Here is a 23,314-nt window from a genome sequence, read left to right as displayed (position 1 = left end):
ACATTTAAGTAATTTAATGGCTTGGATGTTGGATCAGGTATAAAAATGTAATAGCTCAGAGGTTTTATTTGGGGAGATCATGAGAGTTGGACAGACAGGGCTATATGTAATATAACAGCTGAACAGGATAAAATGGCTGAAAAAGGAGTCACTATTCTCATGAAGTCTAGTGGGGCAAACAGCTAAAAAAAAAAAAGCAAATATATTCTCTCCTGTCAGATGGTGATAAGTGCTGTGGAAGAAAATAACTAACCAGGGTAAGGAAAAAGAGGTAAAAAAAAAAAAAAATGACAGTTGTGGGCATTTCCCTGCACCTGCAGTTGTACTGTGTGTGTGTGTTTAATGTATTTTTTATTGATTTTTTCTTTTAGAGAGGTTGTGAAAGGGATAGAAAGATAGAAACATCAATGAGAGAGAAACATCATCTATTGGCTGCCTCCTACACACCCCCTACTGGGGATCAAGCCTGAAACCCTGCATGTGCCCTGACCAGAAATCGAATGTGTGACCTCTTGGTTCATGGATTGACACTCAACCACTGAGCCACATGGGCCGGGCTGCAATTCTTTTTACTTCCATTCAGGAAAATGTATCAGAATAGTAGTGGGTACAATAATCTTGACTGTAGTTTAAATTATACCCCTCCCCAAAGGGGATAATCAGTTGCAAACCATTGTACTTTTAAAAAGATTTGTGATGCCTTTTTTTGTTTGTTTTGTGGGGTTTGTTTTTGTTAATCCTCTCCTCACCCAAGGATATTTTCCATTGATTTTTAGAGAAGGTGGGAAGGAGGGGAAGAGACAGAGAGAGAAACATCAGTGTGAGAGATACATCAATTTGTTGTCTCCCACATGCGCCCCTAGGGATCAAGCCTGCAACTAAGGTACGTGCCCTTAACTCAGCGGTTCTCAACCTGTGGGTCGCAACCCCTTTGGCGGTCAAACGACCCTTTCACAGGGGTCGCCTAAGACCATCCTGCATATCAGATATTTACATTACGATTCATAACAGTAGCAACATTATAGTTATGAAGTAGCAACGAAAATAATTTTATGGTTGGGTTACAACATGAGGAACTGTATTTAAAGGGCCAGAAAGTTGAGAACCACTGTCTTAACTGGAATCAAACCCAGGACCATTCAGTCTGTAGGCCAATGCTCTATCCACTAAATCAAACCAGCAAGGGCAAGATTTGTGATGCATTTCATAATTAATTTCATCCTGACATTGTGCCACCAGGTTACTAAGATTGAGAATTGCTGGTATAGATAGAGAAATGTAAATAGTATGCCCCTTGAACCATCTATTTTTTTGCAATTTAACCATGTTCAACTCATCTACATGTTTGAGACAAGTGAGGAAAATAAGTAGTGCCAAAATCTGGAGCAATATAAAATAGGGACTTGCCATATTTGTTGAAGCAGAGAGTGGATGAAATTCTAAAGCAATGGTTTTCAGACTTTTAAAGTGGCAATTGCTCGGTGTTCAAAATAAATTTCACTGAGTAACAATTTTTAATTTTGTCAAGTACGTTTTTAAAAATCATGTCATCATTACAAAAAAAAAGAATTTTGACACAATGAAAATAGAACAAAAATCTCAGAAAACAGAAGTTTTGCTATGAGTTAGTGAAAAACATTATACACCAGCCATTAGCCTGCAGACGAAAGCATCATCATAATTCATTTCTAACTTTTAGAAAATACTCAGCATTCCTATTTTTTCATGCTCCTTTTCCTTTATTACACCTGACTTTATCAGCAGACTTTGAGTATAAAGCTATAAATATTATAGATGTCAGTTCACCAAAAATTTAAGGACCAGTACTTTCCAGAATAGAGAATTAAAAAATTGACTAAGGATTACATACAGAACCTATTTACCTTGTGTGTTAAGTAGCTAATTGCAAAATAAAATGTCATTTGAAATTTTTACAGTATCCCTTTTGTGATAGCTTTGATGTTATACAAATATTAGGTCTTGCCGAAACCGGTTTGGCTCAGTGGATAGAGCATCGGCCTGCGGACTGAAAGGTCCCAGGTTCGATTCCGGTCAAGGGCATGTACCTGGGTTGCGGGCACATCCCCAGTAGGAGATGTGCAGGAGGCAGCTGATCGATGTTTCTCTCTCATCGATGTTTCTAGCTCTCTGTCTCTCTCCCTTCCTCTCTGTAAAAAAAAAAAAAAAAAAAATCAATAAAAATATACTTTAAAAAAAAAATATTAGGTCTTACTCCCTATGTTGATCTTTTCAGCGTGAATTGGGCACTGCCCTGCCTTTCTTTATACTTTGCCATTGTTTAAAATAGCAAAACCAGCTAAGAGAGCAGTTGGCCATTTAAGTAGATCTACTTTTGCTGCCAACATATATCTTTTGCCACTCTAATAAGTGATAATACTTCCATTTTGAGTATTGTCTAGTCCAGTGATGGCGAACCTTTTGATCTTGGCATGTCAGCATTTTGAAAAACCCTAACTTAACTCTGGTGCCGTATCACATATAGAAATTTTTTGATATTTGCAAACATAGTAAAACAAAGATTTATATTTTTGATATTTATTTTATATATTTAAATGCCATTTAACAAAGAAAAACCAACCAGAAAAAATGAGTTCGCGTTTCACCTCTGACATGCGTGTCATAGGTTCGCCATCACTGGTCTAGTCTTAGGAATATTCATTCATGTTAAGAAGCTAACGGTAAAGGATGAGCTTAATTATGGAAGTCATTTTTGTGTGTTTTCTTTGATGACCAGCTTTAAATTTTGTGATATTTTAAGTTCTATGAATTTGAGAACAAATTACTCTTGGTCTTAGAACTACTTTAGCATGTGCTTTTAGGACCCTGGTCTCCAAAGTGGAGTATACAGGAAGATCCATTGGGATGAAGGAAAAAAATATATACGACTTTCTAGGTGTACTTAGTTTTATATTGGAAAAGCAAAGTAAGCTTTACTCATCTTATATGTGACTAGTCATCGAAACCCTCATTTGGGATGTTAGATGGGGCAGTAAGACACTATATGGCAGGGATTCCGAGAAGAATAGGGAGTTACAGTTGAAAAAGTACTTATTGGTTCTTTGCTTATAGCATATTCTGACAGATTGCAACATATGTGTGCTCAATTCCATGGGTTAATTGATTATATTACCCAGTTTAAACTTTTAGTAAACAGTCTACCCAGAAGCTACAGATTGCAGATGATAATAATGCAAGTAAACAACTAGAAAAAGAGTAGGCATTAGTATTTATTTCTACAAGAACCCTATCAGTCTCATCATCATGAGGTTAAGGTGATTTAAACAAGGGGTGGGGAACCTTTTTTCTTCCAGGGCCATTTGGATATAACAACATTCGAGGGCCATACAAAATTATCAACTTAAAAATTAGCCTGCTATATATGATCAAACATTTAATTAATTCACCCCTAATGCTTTGGCAGGACCAGACCAAATGATTTCAAGGGTCTTATATGGCCCATGGGCTGGATGTTGCCCAACCCTGATTTAAACAGATCTAATTAGACATTGGCTCCCCAAAATTGAAATCATCAAGGAAGATTTTTGAAATAGGAATATAATTCTACTTTGCTTAAGATGAAGGCAACAACTTCATAGAATATACCAGAATTTATGTTAGGGTAATTTACTAGGGGAAGGTTGGGCCAAAGTGAACAGATGGCCCAGCAGTTTTGCACAAATTATTCTTCACTACCAAACCCTATACAGTACTTTTTTTATAGTATAATTCGTGTTCTCGTGATTGAAAAGACAAAGGGGCCATGCCTCCTGGTAGCCTTGTGATAGATGGTTGCTTAAACTCAATACTGTTACCAATTTGATATTTATCTCATTTGTCATGCGATTCTGGCTGTTGCTCACAAAAATATTATGGCTACATTTTAAGGAACACAGATAATCATCAACTAGAAGGCTTTGATATGCTGCTTGTTAAGAACAATGACGTTAGTCAGAGGTCACAGCATGAAACTTAAAAAGGAAATGAAATCCAGGACACAGATATGGAGTTGGTTTTGTTCACATCTATATCTATACAGTCATTCTCTCTCAGAAGTTCGTTCTTTATTTATTTATTTATGTTATGCATACATACACATATATATTTAGCATGAAACACTGACAGATTATAGTGTAAATTTTTTGTAATACCTATATTGTGTGTATGAGATGGAGAAAAGACAAAATGTGAGATTATAAAAGAAGCCAATAGGAAAAGATTTACTTCATAAACAGATTTTTCTAATCACTTCTAATGTTTTAAGTGACATCTATTTCAAATAATGTTGAAGGTTTTTGGTTAAGGGTAGTTTGCTTCATGCTGTATCTGTGCCCCTGCCTATGTCTGATGGTCTACAGACTTCCTCAGGAATAGGTTTTTTTTCTTCTTCATCTTTGTATTATCAGTATCTATCATGAGTCATTCAAATGAAGCAAACTAAAGATTATATTGAAAATACAATGGCCCTAGTTGGTTTGGCTCAGCGGATAGAACGTCGGCCTACAGACCAAAGGGTCCCAGGTTCGATTCTGGTCAAGGGCACATACTTTGATTTCAGGCTCCCCCCTGACCCCCTAAGTCAGAGCACATGCAGGAAGCAACCAATCGATGTGTTTCTCTCACATTGATATTTCTCTCTGTCTTTCCTTCTCTCTTCCACTCTCTCTAAAAGAAAAAAAAAAATCAATGGAAAAATATCCTCAGGTGAGGATTAAAAAAAAGAAAAAATATAATGAAATGTCTTGTTTTCTTGCCTTCAAGAAGTTCACATTATCATTAGGAAAACTATGACCACCTGCACAGTATTGGGAACGTCACAAGAAGTTTGTAACAAATGGCAAAAATCATGGTAGTTTTAAATATTTAAAGATTTAAGATTATGTAATGAGGGGCAAGAAAAAGGGGAAGTGACATGGTTAAAGCAAATGCGGTGGAACTTAAGCTGTGTTATGGAAAAATAATGAGACAGATCATTTCGTGCACTGAACATCAGTAGGGGAATAGATGGTTCAGGGGGCCAAGAAAATTACCCTACACCTGGCTGCAGCACTTTATTTTAACAGAAAATCCAGTCAGTGCAGCTTGGGCAAAGACAGGCATGTTTCCAGGTGACAGTCTTGTTGGAACCAAATGGTTAAATCTATCCTATACTAATAAAAGACAAACATGCAAATTGACCGTACTTTCACCACGCCTTAAGCCATGCCCACCAGCCAATCAGAGCGACTATATGCAAATTAACCCAGCCAAGATGGTGGCCGGCAGCCACAGAGCTGGAGCGAGCAGGAAGTTTGCTTGTTCCAGTGATGGAGGAAGCCAGGCTTCCCCACCTGCTGCGGCCCAGCTCTGAGCTCCACTGAAAGTAACAAAAGTTTCAATTATAGAAGGTAAACAAACCCCAGATACCTGCTTTCAGCCAGCTGTGGCCACGGAGCTGGAGCGAGCAGGCATGGGTTGCCCCTGGCGATGGAGGAAGCCAAGCTTTCTGCAGGCCTCTGCTAAAGGCAACAAAGTTTCAATTATAGAAGGTAAATAAATCCCAGAATAAAAAAAAAAGAAAAAAAGGAGAGGCTGGGAGCTTACATCGCCAGGGTGCTTGGCCAGCCTGAAAACAGCCCTCAGCCCCTCACACAGACTGGCCAGGCACCCCAGTGGGGACCCCCCCACCCTAAAGGGGGTGTGGCCAGCCTGAAAACAGCCATCAGCCCCTCACCCAGGTTGGCCAAACCTCCATGGTGTGAGGGTCCCCACTGGGGTGGACATCCTCTGAGGGGTCCCACACTGCAAGAGGGCATAGGCCGGGCTGAGGGACCCCTCCCAAGTGCACAAATTTTTGTGCACCGGGCCTCTAGTATATATAAAAGCCTAAGCTACCTGCCGACCAGCCAACTGGCTGGTAGCGATGACGCACAATGACCACCAGGGGGCAGACTCTCGACACACAGGCATGGATACATCGAACAGACTGATGAATCTCAGAAAGAAGGGGGAAGGGGGTAGGGTGGGAAGAGATTAACCAAAGATCTTATATGCATACTAGGCCCGGTGCATGTCCCTGAGCCTGGCCTGCGGGGATCATGCCAAAACGGCTCTCCGACATCCCTGGGGGGTCCTGGATTGCAAGAAGATGCTGGCCAGGCCGAGGATTCGTGCACTGGGCCTCTAGTGTGTGAATAAAAGACTACAGGTTGAAATTAATTTGTGGAAGAACTTAAATGTCATATAGGATATTATTAATGACTTCTTAGCTGGTAGGGAATGTTAGCTAATTGGACTGGTATAGATATATTGGGAGATGAGCATTGGGAGGGAAGCCCTTGAGGATAAGAATTTCTCCTAATATCTCATTTACATGTCTATTTATCCTTTTCGATTATAACACAGTTCCCATAAGTAGAGACTTTTGTTCAGTTCTCTATAATACTGAGTTCCTAAAACAGTGTCTGGCACATAGTAGGTATTTAAATCTTGATTGCCTGAAGACCATTCAGGAGAGACTAGTTTAGTAATCCACCCGGATTCTTGGTGGAGTCTGACAACAAATTGGAGTTGAGGGCTGGGGGCTGAACTATGGTAACAAGGAAGCCAGAAGAGTGTGTGTGTTCCCGGTTTTCTTTCGAAAGTATTAGTTGTAGTAGAGCTGCTCAGAAGTAAGACATTCACTTCAGTTGGATGGCTGGAGCAAATTAGTAGTATGTATGCATTTTTATTTAAAGCTTTTAATAATACGTTATTAAGTCTCTTCTGAATATTTTGTTTAGCTAACTACTTTTAAAGATAATAGTAAAATCAAACAAGACTGAAGCCTAAACAAAGATAATTTTTTGTTTTTCTGCAGATTTTAGTAACAAATCACAGTATATATGTCAGTGTGAATGTAATTTCCTTTTTATATAGTTTCCCTCTTTTAAAAATCATATGTATACTGCTCTGTAGTTAATAATCTGCTTTCACATCTATTTAATCCTTAAAAGAAGCTTATTATGTGAGGTTAGTAGGAATTTTTGTCCCAAGTAACAGTTGGGGAAAAGGGTTTAGAGTGAGTTAGCCCCAAATCACATACTTAATGCATGATTAAATTTGTATTTGGAGTTAAATGTAGAAAGAGAATAGGAGAGTATTTGTGAGAGCAGGCTCTGGAGTCAGAACTGGATTTTAGTCCTGGTTTTACCACTTAATAAACCCTATGATCTTAGCCAATGTATATGTCTTTATGGCCTCAGTTTTCTTATCAGTAAAATGGAGTACCACTTTTAGTTAGTTCCTGTAGTTTTGCATTGTTCAGTATGGTAGCCACTTGCCACATGTGGCTATTTAAGCAGTCTTGCTCATACTCTTATTAGTTTTGTTTTGTTTTTTAATGATTACAGTTTGAAATGATAGTACTTTGGACATGTTGGGATAAATGTATTATTAAAATTAATGTTATCTATTTCTCTTCACTTTTTAACACGTGTCTGTTAGAAAATTTTAAATTATATGTGTGCATTATATTTCTATTGGACAGTGCTGCTCCAGATCAGGGATTGACAAACTTCAACCCTCCAAATCAAGCCAGGTGTCTATTTTTGTTAATAATATTTTATTGGAACATAGCCATACCCATTCAGTTATACACTGTATATGGCTACTTTCATGCTACAGTGGCAGGGTTGTGTGGTTGCTACGTGTATAACCATATGGTCTACAAAGCCTAAAATATTTACTGTTTTTATAGAAAAAGTTTGCCAACCCATTCTCTAGACCAGTGGTTCCCAACCTTTTTTTGGCCATGCCCCACCTAAGCATCTCTAAAATTCTGATGCCCACCCCGCCATGACATGTAATTCTTATTGTTCAAAAATTGAACTCCTATTCATGTGGAGGAAGCCTAAAAGGCCATCACCTTGGTCTAAACAAGCTTCCAAAGAACATGGCATCCATGAAAGAGGAAAATAAAAGAATGAAAGGACAGTTGAAGTAGTGAGGAAGAAATCACTAAGAAATTGTTAAAAAATATAATAATATGAAGTGATATGAAAAGATAGCAAATAAAGTTTCAAAAATATAATAGAAAACTGAAATGCATAAATATAGTCACAACTAGAGGCCTGATGCATGAAATTCATGCAAGGGGCTTGGCCCTTGCAGCCCCGGCTGCCTCGCGGCCTCCCCCCACCCCTCACCCACTGGTTGTTCCGGAAGTTCGGTCCGCTGTCCAGTCTAATTAGCATATTAGCTCTTTATTATATAGGTTATATATATACTGTATATGAGGCCCCTAGAACTATAAGATGCAAAAAATTCACTGTTAATAACTCATTCTCAAATTGCCCCCTTTTGGAGCGTGTGCCCCACATTGGGAACCACTACTCTAGACTGTGTATTGACAGATGCTCAATGTGCTATCTTTATTTAATAGTGGATATCAGAGACTGACAGAAGATTCATGGTGGGTGCCAGTGGGAAAAAGGTAACAGGGAGGGACTGCTAATGGGTGTCACGTTTCTTTTTTGGGATGATGAAAATATTCTGGATTAGATAATGATGATAGTTATGCAACTTCAAATATACTAACACCACTGAATTATATTATGGTATGTGGATGATATCGTAATTTTTAAAAAGTGGATATGAACCTGGTTTGGTAGATGTGATAAAACAGGACATTATACATAATACATGTTAATGATAATAAGAACATACAATGAAACAAACAAATGCAAATGAACTATGGGGAATGTAAACAAAATTTAATAATTTTCATATGCTCCCATTATGAAATATAATTTTAATCACCTTTAAGAGGTCATGTCACTTGAGAATATTTGCAAGTAGTTTATTGATAGAAAAAGCAGTTAGCTGTCATTATTGCTTATTCAGTCTGTTTACTGCTTACCCATAAAAAAGACATGAAAATACAACCTCTTTTTAGTTGTAAACTTAACTTTAAGATAGTGTGCAACAATACGCACATAGATAATCTCAATAAACACTTAAATGAGTGAATACAAAGTATAAATAAAATCACTTACAACTATTAATTTTCTGGAAACAATGTAAATATAGAAATAATGGATTTAGAAGTTTATTAGCAAGCTTTTGAAATGAGAAAATAATAGAAGGGAGTTGGCAGGCCATTCCAAAATGTCAACATCTTATGTGTTTTTTCTTAAATGAATTATTAAGCATCTACTACAGGTTGGGGCAAAGTAGGTTTACAGTTGTGAGTACACAAAACACAGTTTATTTCTTGTATTCTTTATTATTGTGTTATTTTCCATATGAACAACTGTAAACCTACTTTTGTCCCACCCTGTATATACAAATTCTAGGTATTTGCACATAGCTTTTAAACTGACAAAATATTACCTACTTTATACAGTTGACTCAATTTATTATACATAAGGTATGCCAATAATCTTTATGAAATCCAACCCATTAATCAGTGCATCATTTTTCTTCTGAAAACACTAGCAATAGGTTTTTATTTTAGTGCTCTAAAAACGCCAAATTATAGCACTTTATTTATTATTTAAATTAGGATAGCAGATGTCTAAGGGCACAGACTTTGGAGCCAGATAGACCTATTTCCCAATTTGACTACCATTTACTAACTGTGTGACCCAGGACAGCTTCTTTAATATTTAACATCTCTAAGTCTTCATTTTCTCATCTCTAAAATAGGAATAATACCTTCTCCATTGAGTATTTTTAAGGAATAAATAGTGTAAAGTACTTAGCATTTAGTAACTACTCAATAAATGGTAACCTTGTATTATTGCCATTTTAGTATGTTAATTTTTTTAATCAAACATTAATTTTTTGGTTGTCAGTATCATACATTTATTATGTATTTTACTGACTCCTACCTTTCCAAAAACATGAAATATTAAGTAACATTTTATTTTACTTTCAGTCAAAGAAAAATAAGAAGAAATCAAAGTCAGATGCTAAAGCAGTGCAAAACAGTTCACGCCATGATGGGAAGGAAGTTGATGAAGGTACTTGAGCAAGTGAAAGGACTATAGAAAAAAATTTAATCTTTTTTTTTTTTTTTTACCAAGGTGCATTGTATAAAGGTGCATTTGTTTTGCTTAATCTTGTATCTAGCTCTTCTTTTTAATAACTATAGATCTTAATGTACAGATCTGTGACATTGTTAGGAAACACTTTTTTAGCTAAATTATTTAAGGATCTAACAGTGCTTTTCCTAAAAGGAACTGCCTTGAAACTTAAGGTCTAACTCAATATCTTGAGCTTAAAAAGCCATTTGTTTTGTCTTTGTTTTCTAGAAATGTAGTTTAGGTTTTCCCTCATTGTTCTTAAATATGCTATCCCTAGAAGGCTGTGCACAAATTTTTTGAGTGAGCATTTATTGTTATTGCCTAATAAACTCATTTATTAGTAGTTATGTATAACACTGTCCTGTCAGTTTTATTGAGCAAAAGAGAAATATACAAGATGACTTCTGTGTCATTTTTTTCTAAGCCATAGGAGATAGATTTGATAAAAATTATGAGAATAAATAATGGCAGTTAGCTGCCTAAAACAATATATTGAGATTAGAATAAATCTTAGGATAAATTGGTATAATCAGCACTCCTATTAAATAGCATATTTAATATATAAATTTATCATGCTATTTTGTGTGCACTGCTCCATTCCCCTGTCTTCCCCCCACCCCCTCAAAAAAAACACAACACTACAACTTTTTGTTTTCCCCTTACTGAATAACTTTTTTTTTTCTGGGGCTATGTCAGGAGCCTGGGAAACTAAAATTAGTCACAGAGAAAAACGACAGCAACGTAAACGTGATAAGGTACAGACTGATTCTGGTTCATTGGATTCAACTATCCCTGGGATAGAAAATACCATCACAGTTACCACCGAGCAACTTACAACTGCATCATTTCCTGTTGGTTCCAAGAAGAATAAAGGTATATTAGTGGAACATAAGAGTGATACATCAAATCCAACTCCTTTAAATCTGATGTACAAGATATCATTACATCAAAATCTGATTATTTTGAACTAGTTACATCATTGTGCTGATAGACCCTTCTGAGAGCATTGTGGACCACGTCTTGGTTTATCTGATACCAGCGGTGGTTATTTGTTACATACTGCTTAATGAATGGCCTATTCAATTAAAATTGCCTTGAGTCACATGAGAAAATGATGTTATTTCTCTTTTTCTCGTGTATATTGCTTTGCCCCAACTCTCTTACATTTCCATTTCTTATAGTGGACAATACATTAAATGCAATTATTTGTAATCATTCTGCATGTGGTGCTTATACTCCAAGATGAAACAAGCATGTTCTGGTAGTGCAGGTTCTATCTGTATTTCTCACCACCCCAAATGTTTGAGAATGCCGTAGGTGTTTGATAAAGCTAGATTGGAACTTCAGGGGTTCTTCCCAAGTATCTCCAATGTTCAGATTATCTAATAGTGATAACTTCCTGGTAGCTGTTTACATTGCCATCATTTTTACCCTGGAGACATAAGTTGGCAGAGTTATACTGTTCAGCTTGCTTTAAGGCATTGACTTCAACTTCTTCACCTTTTTATTAATTTACTCCCCGCCCCACACTTGTCTCTAGACCATCTTCTTGGGTTTGTTCCCTTTTTACGTTTTTGCTTGTTGAATTGGTGGAATTTATTGCTTTGGTACAGAAATGACATCTACTTACCCATTTTCACTGTTACATATTAGCCATACTTTAGTGGTTCTGTTGGTCACGCTTTTTTGATTGTCTTATGCATGCCTTCCTTGCTAGCACAATCCTGTGTCATGCTGGTTTTGTGATATATTGTGATTATTATGCTTTTTAGTGTCAGAGAAATTGTATGTTTGTTAAAACATGTATTCTCACCTCGTGCCACAGTTTCTAAGTCCTGGTCCCAAATACTGACAAAGTTCTTTAGTTGATGTGCTTGCTTCTACACTTGTTGAAATGGCAGCTGGTATTGTGGTGGCAAAATGAGGTGGCAAAGTTGAATTCAGTTACAGAGCCCAGTTCTCTAGTTCCTACTTAAAAGAATCTTGATATAAGAGCAGGCTCTATTTACTTGGGAAATTTTCCAGGTCCTTTGTTGGCATTTTCATTGACTCAGAATATGGTAACTAGAGAACTGAATTCCTTAAGGACATGTGAAATTACATTGTGAGTAAAAATGGCTCTTTTCCAGTGAAAGAATTTAGTGCTTAAAGGAACAATTTATTATAAATAGTAAGAAAATTGATTTGTATGTTACTCCTAATTTAATGTGCATAGTGGCCTATTTAGTATTAAATAAATTTTATTTCTATTTCAACCAGGTGAATCTCATCTAAATGTTCAAGTTAGCAACTTTAAGTCTGGAAAAGGAGATCCTACACTTCAGGGTGAGAGAAATTACATGTAACTTAAATTGAAGGCCCATCAAAATAGAAACTTACACGCATGTCTCTTTCCTCACATGAATGACACAGAAAGGGAAATGGGTCTTAATAGTTTTTAATTACTAAAGTAACATAATCACAGTCTAGAGATTTTAGAAAATAGATAAAAAGTAAAATCACTCCCATTTCTAATAGTCTTTGATATGTTCTAGTTGTTTACCCCTCTCCTCCATATGTGAAAACATTATTTTAATATATACAGTTTTGATTCTTGCTTGCCTCATTTAAGCCAGTGAAGAAAAGAAGGATTTTTTTTTTTTGGACTTGTGTTTAATATAGGCATATATAGGATAAAGGCTTTTCCACTCTTTATTAAGAAAAAAGCCTTAATACCTATAACCTTTGAAACTGCTTCCTTAACACTATCAAGTATTTCACAATAAGTATAGTCTAAAGTTATACCGTGCTTCACAAATAGAAAACATACTTTATTTGCTTGTTTATGATAAAGATTGAATTAAATTGGTGATATACCTTACCTAAAAACTAAAGTGTTGTAGTACAACTTAAATTCAGAAATGAAAAGGCACCTTCTCATTTTAGGCTTGTTCTTAACACTGTCAGCTTTCTTCTTTCCCATGGTTCTGAGTCCTGGACTACACATTAAAATCATCTAGGAAGCTTAGAAAAATAGCAATCATGTATATAAAAAGAAACATAGACTTGTATATGCACACACACACCTACATGCACTTATATATACTTACAGACACATAAGCACATATAATTGTATACAAGTATATATGTACATACATACTGATGTCTGGATTCCACCCCTAGAGATTCTGATGTTAATTCGTCTGGGCTGAGACTCCAATGTCTACTTTTTAAAAAAAAATATTTATTTTTATTGATTTCAGAGAGGAAGGGAGAGGGAGAAAGAGGTAGAAATAGAAACATCAATGATGAAAGAAAGTCATTGATCAGCTGCCTCCTGTGCGCCCCCTAATGGAGATCGAGCCCGAAACCTGGGCTTGTGCCCTTGACTGGAATTGAACCTGGGACCAAGCCAACCTTCTATTCACTGAGCCAAACCAGCTAGGGCTCCAGTGTCTACTTTTAAGGAAATTTTCACATAACAAGTCTAGAAGCAGGCTGGATGTAATGTGAGGTTACTTTTTACTTCTAATATTATATACAATGTTGCAGTAAACATCTTTCATGCATGAAAAAAAGGAAAAATTTTTCAGTTGATTTTAATGATTTTAGAATTAGTGCTGTATACATAGTATATATGTAAATATTTAAGTAAAGAACCTGTAATTAAGACAAAATCTTTATATTTTTAGTGGGTAAGTATTCTGAGTATACAGACTATATTGGTTTCCTTTTTGTTCTATTGCATTTCCTTTGAACAAGTCATTCTGCTGTTGAAAACATTAGTGAATATATATTAAGGTCAAACCTCCTCTTAGTTTTTAACTTAAAAGTCATTCATACTAGTCATGTCACTTTTTAAATTCTTTATTTTCTTCTTTCAAGCTCAGGCTATTTAGAGGGCAGTATGGGGAAATAATGAGTGATAAATATAAACTGAGCAATCCTAGAAATTTGAAAATATCCCAGTTTTAAGAAAGAGTCATGTACCAGTTTTTAATCTTTATTTTCTTTCTTTAAGTTTCTTCAGGATTGAATGAAAACCTCACTATAAATGGAGGAGGCTGGAATGAAAAGTCTATAAAACTCTCCTCACAGATAAGTGCAGGGGAGGAGAAGTGGAACTCTGTTTCACCTGCTTCTGCAGGCAAGAGGAAAACTGAGCCATCTGCTTGGGGTCAAGACACTGGAGATGCTAATGTGAATGGAAAAGACTGGGGAAGGAGTTGGAGTGACCGTTCAATTTTTTCTGGCATTGGTAAGAAATGTTAGAAATTTTTAAATTCATTTAAAATTGTTTATCTGGTACATTGAATTTCCCAGGAATGAAAAAAGATCCATGAGTATCAAATTTAGTAATACCATACAGAAATAATAGCAATAATTAACTCATCTCAGGTCCTTCTTATGGAGCAAACTAAGTAAATAATAGCATGTATTATTTGCTCTTGACTTAGTGCTTTCACATACTTCATCACATTTGATTACCCATGTGGCTAATGGGTATAATTATATTTTTAGTGATGTAATAAGTATAATGTGTGACCAGTCGTTTTTATTAATTTCAGTAGTTTAATGCCTCTTTGTAATTAATTTTTCCCCTGGGTTTTAAAGACAAAGATCAGTAGTTGAGGATCTTTTTTCTGTTGAAAGCCATCAAATTAAAAGCAACAATTTCAGGGGGGGGGGGGGGGTGTATTATGAAAAGAAATGCATGTTTAATATGGAAAACTGCAGAAAGAGAAGAAAAAACTCAGTGTTACTATACCACCCAATGCCAACCACTGTATTTTTGTGTATTTTATGGCTTCCCCCCTCTCCCCCCCGTGTACAATTTTTCTTTTACATAAACCAAATCAGATAGGCATTTTTATGTTCCCACCTCCCACTTAACATTGTTACATAACACATTTTCCATTTTGTAAGTGTTTTTATTTAATGGCCCTATAATACATTGTATAAGCATAGCATAAGTTACTAAATACTTTTGTGTTATTGGAGAAATACTTTTTCTATTTTTTTAGTCATTATAAATAACGTTGCATTGAATATATTTGTTTTGGGATTATTTCTTTAGGATAGATTCTTGGGAGTGATATTATATTAAAGGGAATATGAATGTTTATAATGCTACATGACATATACCAACATATTTTCTAAAAGAGTTCTAATTTATATATCAGTACCAGTATGAGTGCCGTTTGTCATATGCTGACTAAGGTTGGGTATTCTTATTTCTAAAAATCTTTCCTAATTAATAAGCAGAAAGAACATACATTGTTTTTGGTTAATTTTTTCAAATTACTAATGAGGCTGAATATTTTTGACAACTTTTTTTTAATTAAATCTTTATTGTTAAAAGTATTACATATTTTCACAACTTTCTTGATCATGTCTATTTCTTTTATGAATTTCTATTCATGTTCTTTGCTTCTTAGGATTTTTTTTATTATGTTGTAATTTCTATGCATCAAAGATATTTTTTTTCTGTTGTGCTTGCCAGATAATTTTTGTTAGTATATTCCTTTTAGTTTAAGCAGAAAAAAATCACTTCTTCCTATGTTATTTGCTTTTCCCATCACTTTTAAGCTTAAAAAGACTCATGTTGACTAATGTCTCCACGAAGCAAACTTTAGATCATTTACTAATACTGTTCTTAAGCTTGCTCTCCCATCCTCCCTCTGAAATATCCAAAAATTGTGTAGGAATACCAAAATTTGTAAGATGAAACAATCCCTAAATTCCCAGCTAATTTCAGCAGTGAGGAAAGCATAAATTTCTGTGCTGTAAAGCAACCAATGGTCAAGTTTTACCTAGTAATGTTAAGAACTGTGACCTATTTTGCAACTTACTTACAAAAGCTATGTGGCATTTTCATAATTAGGACATAAATTAGGTGGTATTTGCTTAATGTTGTTAGAGATGAAATTAAGCAGCAGATTAGAGGTCCTGCTTAGATAGATTAGGACCTTTGTTGAAATTGAAAGAGAACTATGAAATTAGGTTTGCTCAGGAGTGTCTGACATCATAGATGTATATGCTCCTTAAAATATCCATACAGAAGTAAGAAATCGCTTGGAGATGTTGAGAAGATAGCATGGTGTAGTGGAATAAGCATGGACTACCTCAAGTAGATCAATTTGGTATGAATCCCTATTCCACTGGCTTTTATGGAAATTAGGGTAGTTTATTTAACTTCCTGTATGAACCTCATGTTCAAGTACTTGTGAGGATTTGATAAATGAATATCAAGTATAAAGTTCAGTCCCTGGCCCAAAGTCGTAGCTTAATTGTGGTAGATAATAAGGTAGTTTGCAATGGTAGAAAGAGCATAATAGGCTTTGGAAATCAGCCTAAGTTCCTGTCTTGGCTCAGCTGTTTTCTAGCTGTCAGCAAGTTACTTAACTACTCTGAAACTTTGCTAGCAAGTCTGCCCTAAAGATTAAAAGTGGTTGGTGTAAAGAGCCAGTACATAATAAACATTCACTAAATAGTAGCAATTGCTATATTAAGTGGTTCTAATTTCTAAGGTTCTATAATATTGATACCATAGTTTTAAATCTGTACAAATCTTTTTCGTTTCATTGCAAATCGAAGATTCCAAGTGACGTTCTTTATTTTAACAGCTGCTTGGTCTAGTGTGGATAGGGGAATGAATACCTCTGAACAGAATTCTGCTTCTTTTGCATCTCTCACACTTAACTCTGCTGTTCCTGGTATGTGAAAACAGTCTTTCATTTAGTTAACAAAAAATTTCTGTTTAATTTAGCTCTTGCTATTTGAAAAGTAGTGTCAAGTATTGCTATCAACATAATAATAGATATATAATATAAATGACAGAGGCCTTAATAAAAGGGGAAGAAAGACCTAAGTTCTTAATCTGCAAGTGACTGAGTTCCTTTCTGCAGTGGACATAAGATTCTGTGGCCCAACATAACTGGAAGTGCTTTGGCACACAGACAAGTACAAATGGAAGGCCTTCCTTTCAGGGTCAAGATACTCTGCTGTTACTAGCGTACTCCTGCCGTACTTGTAATTTGGCATTTTGTTTCTATTTTCTCTTATTCATCGTAAGTTTATAGTGAAGCTTTTCAGGTTATATGGGCCCTCACATAATCACTCTACTTGAGTATATATTGATTAGAAAGTATATTATTGCTAGTAAACTTCTAAAATTTCAGCATAACTTAAATAGATATGCCTTCTATTAATCATATAGAAGCTATAAGTACCTAACAAATATTACTTAAACATGGGGAGATGTTTAGTTTGTAATGCTAATTATGTGGTTCCCCAGTGTCTGGAGTCACTAGTCTAGAAAAGGGATCAGCAGACATTTTCTGTAGAGAGCCCAATAGTAAATATTTGAGGCTTTGTGAGCCAAACTATCTCTGTTCCAGCTACTGAATTGTATCATAACAGGAAAGCAGCCAGAAGTGATACATAAACAGAGGAGTGTCTGGTTCTGAAATATTAAATTCTTTTGATTTTTTTTCCCCAACCACCTAAAAATCTGGTATTATTCTTAGCTCATAGGGTATACAAAAGAAGGGGTGGCTGGATTTGGACTATGGGTAATAGTTTGCCAATTCCTAGTCTCAGAATACATTTTACTTCCAGAGGTACAAGTTAATTGCTGCCTTCATTTGGTGACTTTGTACAACATAGGTGCTATTCCCTTCATATATTCAGAGAAAGTAGCATGGGCTGCTAAAGAAATAGCAACAGTGTTACTATAGCGCCTCTAAGCAGTACATGTGCTAATTATATATGAATTTTTATAGCGTTACTCTGTTAAAATTTACATAAAAATACATAACTATTGAGTATACCAAGCAGTTATATTAGTGGAATGCTAGTAAAATTTGTTAGTAAAGACTTTGATCAGAGGAAGTGGTTGTATCTTTTATACTAACAGGTATTTTTCTTAACCAATTCTTTATATCAGTGACTCTGAATCCAAAGTGAATATTAGAGTCACCTAAGGATTCTGATACATACCGAGATTCTTATTCAGAAGGCCTGGGGTATATATATCCCGGATGAAGAACATCTGCATTCTGAAATGAATTTATGGCTATAGAGCAGGGTGTTTTGACCTGGCACCCATTAATTTATATGTCCCTAAAACTATATGCAATTTTTTGTGTACGTTCTGGACAGTAGTCTACCACAGCTGTTATCAGATTCTTAAGGATTATATGACCACCACCACCACCATCCCTCACTTCTCCACCCACCCAAAAAAAGAAAAGTAAAAACAGAAAACACTTAGAATATAGCTGACCCTTGAACAATGCAGGAGTTAGGAACATTGACACCCCACACACACACCCCGCACAGTTGAAAATACTTGACTACTGATAGGCTACTGTGGACTGGAAGCCTTACTGAAAGCATAAACAGTGTGTTAACACATACTTTGTATGTTTTATATATATTATATACTGTAGTCTTAACAATAAAGTAAGCTAAAGAAAACTGTTGCGAAAATCATAAGGAAGAGAAAGTATTTACAAAAATTTTACTGGGAAAAAAAATTGTGAATAAGTGGACCCACACCATTCAAACCCATATCATTCAAGGGTCAACTGTATTCTCTTTTCATTAAATGCACCTGAATTTAACTTGGTCTCTAAACCACCAGCATAACTCTTCTTATCTCTTTGGCTTCTCACTGCCTTAACTCTCTAGAACAGCGGTTCTCAACCTGTGGATTGCGACCCCCTTGGGGGTCGAACGACCCTTTCACGGGGGTCGCCTAAGACCATCGGAAAACACATATATAATTACATATTGTTTACAGTTGCAAAATTACAGTTATGAAGTAGCAACGAAAATAATTTATGCTTGGGGGGTCACCACAACATGAGGAACTGTATTAAAGGGTTGCGACATTACGAAGGTTGAGAACCACTGCTCTAGAATAATCATCTCTCTCTTCTTTAACTTTTCCTTAGGCAAAAAATTCTAGCAAACTCAGACATTTTCTAGTTCTCTCCTTCAGGGTTTTAAGGATATAGACTACCCTGAAACATCCAGGATTTCTTTTGTGCTTTATCATTTTCAATTAAGAAGAGAGATAAAACTTTTTTATTTATCTTTATTGTTGAAAGTATTACAGATTTCCTTTTATTTCCCCGTTGACCCCCTTCATCCTGCACCTGTTCCCCCAATAAAACTTTTTTGACCTTTTGAAATATATAGATAACTAGTTTGAAGAATATATTATAAAAGATAAAATCGAATGGATTGGTACTAAGTAAAAATATATTTCTTATTAGTGAATTAGATCAAATGATTATCATGTCTAATTTAAAATTACCCTTAATTCTACTTTTCCTTTATCTTAACTCTTATAACGTCTGAGGGGTGTTTTTTTTTTGGTGGTTTTTTTTAGGAGAAATAAAAAAAAAAAATTAAGTCTCCGTATGCAAAGTATAGAATTGTTATGAAACATCATTAGAAAATTCCATTTTTAATTTTATTGCATTCGTTTTCATTTAAGGGTCTACTGCTGAGCCAGTTTCTCAGTCTACCACTTCTGATTATCAGTGGGATGTTAGCCGTAATCAGCCCTATATCGATGATGAATGGTCTGGGTTAAGTATGTCCTTTTAAAAATTATCAGTTTGGGGGGTTTTTCTGTTTGTTTTTGTTTCTTTTTCAGAATTTCTAGCTTCCTGATTTCATGCTTTATATTTTAATTTTAATCCTACTTTCTAACCTTTTAGGTCATAGTAATCTAATCTAATACCAAATGTATTACTTGTAAACTAATTGTTGAATACCTATAGAATTAAAACTAAATTCACTTTTTATGATTGAGATGATATTTAAACATGAAATTGTCTTATAGTTTTACAATTTCTGTTTTAAGTGAATGTTCTAAAATATATCGGAATAGATTTGAATTTGTGAGGCGTGCAAGTTTTTTTATTGGTAGAAAACCATTTCTTTAGCCTAATTTCTAATAGAAGCATAAGAACATTAAAGGCAAGAGTTATTTAACAAAACAAAACAAAAAGGAAGGGAAAAATATAATGGTTTTTATGTTAGAAATCTCATTCTATCTTTTTTTTTTTAAAATTGGATTTTTTTTAAAAACTCCAAACCTCCAAATTTACTCCTTTCTCAGAATTTTTACAGCACATCATTTTTTCTGTTATTTATTTAGCATTTACTTTTGGAATTTTCTACCATTTTCGCCTTGATTAAATTTTTTTTTAAAGAATATGTTTTGGCCCTATCCAGTTTGGCTTAGTGGATATAGCATCAGCCTGCAGACTGAAGGGTCCTGGGTTTGATTCTGGTCAAGGGCACATGCTCAGGTTGTGGGCTCGACCCCCAGTAGGGGCCATACAGGAGGCAACCAATAATGGTTCTCATCATTGATGTTTCTATCTCTCTCACCCTCTCCCTTCCTCTCTGAAATCAATCAAAATATATTTAAAGAGAAAAAAAAAAGAATGTGTTTTGTTTCTTCAAGTAGAGTTGAAATCTCTGAAGACAGGAACTCTCGCTCCTTTATTTCCTCAGTACCTAGTGCAGCACTTTTACACAGGTGTTCAGTAGTAATAATGATTATAGCACACATGTGGCTATGTGCCAGGCACCGCTCTAAATATATATATTAGAGAGGAAGGGAGAGGGAGAGTTAGAAATATCAATGATGAGAGAGAATCATCGATTGGCTTCCTCCTGCACGTCCCCTACTGGGGATCAAGCCCACAACCTGGAGATGTTCTCTGACTAAGAATCGAACTCATGACCTCCTGATTCATGGGCTGATGCTCAACCACTGAGCTACACTGGCCGGGCACTGCTCTAAGTCTTGTAAATACTGTTAATTTAGTGCTTATAACAATTCCATGAAGTGGGTGTTATTTTTTCCCCCATACTTACCATATTAAGAAACTGAGGCAAAGGAAAGTTACCTAACTTCCAACCTGGCCACGCAGCTCAAGTTAAGTGGAGGAAATGATATCAAACTTTCGTAGTCTAGCTCCAGAGTTCATGCTTTTAACCACTACATGGTACAGCCTTGGTGATGATTGTAATCATGAAGGTAAGCTCGAAACAGCACAAGGATTAGTGTGTACACTGATTAGTCTCTATATAAATTAGTTGAAGCACAATTCCTATAGTTTAAAGGAGATGAAGTTGAAAAGGTAGATTAGGGAGGACCATGTCGTGAAAAGCCTTGAATTGCTGACTAAAGATTAGGAAGCTGAGGGTTGGAGTTTCTGGTGTAGAATGTGTATCCCAGTTCTAGTCCTGACTTTAAAATGTAGTACCTCATATGGCTTGGACTTTTTCTTCTCACTTATCTTGGAATCTAGATTAATTGAGTTGTAAAATGGAGCAAAAGAGACTTTGGGAAGAATGATCAAGTTTATGCCCAATAGAATTGAGGCATGATTAAAGAACAATAGGAGTGGTTGTAAAAAAAAAAAAGCAGGAGTGAGGTGGAAATGTCTTGGGCAGCTGTGGCATGAAGCTGAGGAAAACTGAGCAAACAAAGCTCTAGACTTCTCAGCTTGGATAGAACAACTCCTCTTTCGTCTCTTTAACTATTCTTGTAATACGAAAAATATGATTGGCTGCTACAACAAGACTGAGAAACATGTATCCACATGACTCTGTACTTAAAGTAGTAAGTATCAGGAATACCATCTTTCTCAAGCTTGTTATTCTGTATTGGCAGTCTTTTAAGTCCAGAGTTTCTGTTTAACCTCATTTCCTGTGTGAATTTTATTTTGTGTGTTGTCATCTTTAATGTGGCTAATGTTGGTACTTGATGAATGTACTTATTCCTTCTAAATTTGTAGAGGGCATGATTTAATATTTGAGATTACTAATCCACAAAGTGTGTACACACACACACACACACACACACACACACTAGCTTTACATTTCACAGTGTAATATGATTAATTTATTGACTCTTTGCCAGCTGGTGTGGGTCAGTGGTTGAGTGTCAGCCCATAAGCCAAGAGGTCACATGCCTATGTTGCGGGCTTGATCCCCAGTAGGGGGCATGCAGGAGGCAGCCAATCCACAATGTTTCTATCTATCTCTCTCCCTTCCTCTCTCTCTAAAAATCAATTAAATATATATATATTGCCTGTCTGGTTTGAGGCATAGACATTATTATATGACAAAAAGGCACTGATTCTGCCCAGGCACTTGAATATAAGGTTAAGATGCTACAGTATAGCATCTCATATTTTTAAGGGCAGATGTTAATCTATCAGTTATCTTGGCCATAAAAAAACATCATCATAACCCCTATAAAAAGTGAGATTTTGAATAGAACTTTGTTTTTGTTGGCACAGCATAATGAAGGGGTTTAAGAGCATGACGCTTGCCCTAACTGGTTTGGTTCAGTGGATAGAGCGTCGGCCTGTGAACTGAAGGGTCCCAGGTTCAATTCCGGTCAAGGGCATGTACCATGGTTGCGGGCACATCCCCAGTAGGGTGTGTGCCGGAGGCAGCTGACCGATGTTTCTCTCTCATCGATGTTTCTGACTCTCTGTCCCTCTCCCTTCCTCTCTGTAAAAATTCAATAAAAATATATTTTTAAAAAAAGAGCATGAGGCTTGAGGACTATGTGGGCTTAAATCTTACTTCTTTGTCTTTGCCCTAAGACATGGCTCTATGCCTCTGTTTCATCATCTGTAAAAATAGTAGTTCTCCTCCCTCCCCTGGCAGAGTTGTTGAGAGGATTAAATAATATAATATTAGAACATTATAATACACTTAGAACACTGCCCTATGTTCTAATATTCTAGTAAATAATGAGTACATGCTACTGTGCTGTTGTTGATGTCTTCTTCTAGAGGCAAAATTAGTCTGTTCTGTGGGGTTAACTAATTAGTATTGTGTGTTTAAACACTGGAGAATGTCTTTTTAACGTAATTGTTGTGTTTTATTAAAGTTGATGAATTAAATTCTGGTAAGAAACAGCTAACAGCCATTTTCTTGCTGAGATAAAATAGAGATTAGCTATGAGATGTTTAAACCTAGACATTGTTCCACAAGCGAATTAAATGGAGACATACATTGCTTACCATTTTGAAGACAGCTAATATGGTTCTTTGAAAAGATAAACTAGAGGCCCGATGCATAAAATTCAAGAGTAGGCCTTCCTTCCCCCGGCTGCCAGCACCGGCTTCCCTCTGGCACCCAGGACCCAGGCTTCCCTCGCAGCCCCAACTTCGTCCAGAAGGTCATCCAGAAGGATGTCCAGTCTAATTTGTATTTTACGC

General features: G+C 35.9%; 1 protein-coding gene and 1 long non-coding RNA gene across 2 annotated transcripts in view; both read left to right on the top strand.

Moving 5' to 3' along the window:
* Nucleotides 1–23,314, top strand: part of MTDH (metadherin) — a 61,360-nt gene that overhangs the window by 20,423 nt on the left and 17,623 nt on the right. Inside the window, exons 3-8 of the mRNA XM_059673065.1 lie at nt 9,917–10,001; nt 10,761–10,937; nt 12,324–12,389; nt 14,065–14,301; nt 16,670–16,759; nt 19,552–19,650. Of these exons, the coding sequence (XP_059529048.1) occupies nt 9,917–10,001; nt 10,761–10,937; nt 12,324–12,389; nt 14,065–14,301; nt 16,670–16,759; nt 19,552–19,650 (754 nt within the window). The remainder of the gene's footprint in view (nt 1–9,916; nt 10,002–10,760; nt 10,938–12,323; nt 12,390–14,064; nt 14,302–16,669; nt 16,760–19,551; nt 19,651–23,314) is intronic.
* On the top strand, nt 333–4,673 carry LOC132219694 (uncharacterized). The gene is made up of 2 exons (XR_009449568.1): nt 333–1,977; nt 2,227–4,673. It is a non-coding gene; the product is annotated as an uncharacterized LOC132219694 (long non-coding RNA).

This window comes from Myotis daubentonii, chromosome 17, assembly GCF_963259705.1.
Source record: "Myotis daubentonii chromosome 17, mMyoDau2.1, whole genome shotgun sequence".
Classification (NCBI taxonomy): Eukaryota; Metazoa; Chordata; class Mammalia; order Chiroptera; family Vespertilionidae; genus Myotis; species Myotis daubentonii.
This window is presented reverse-complemented; position numbering and strand designations above follow the sequence as displayed.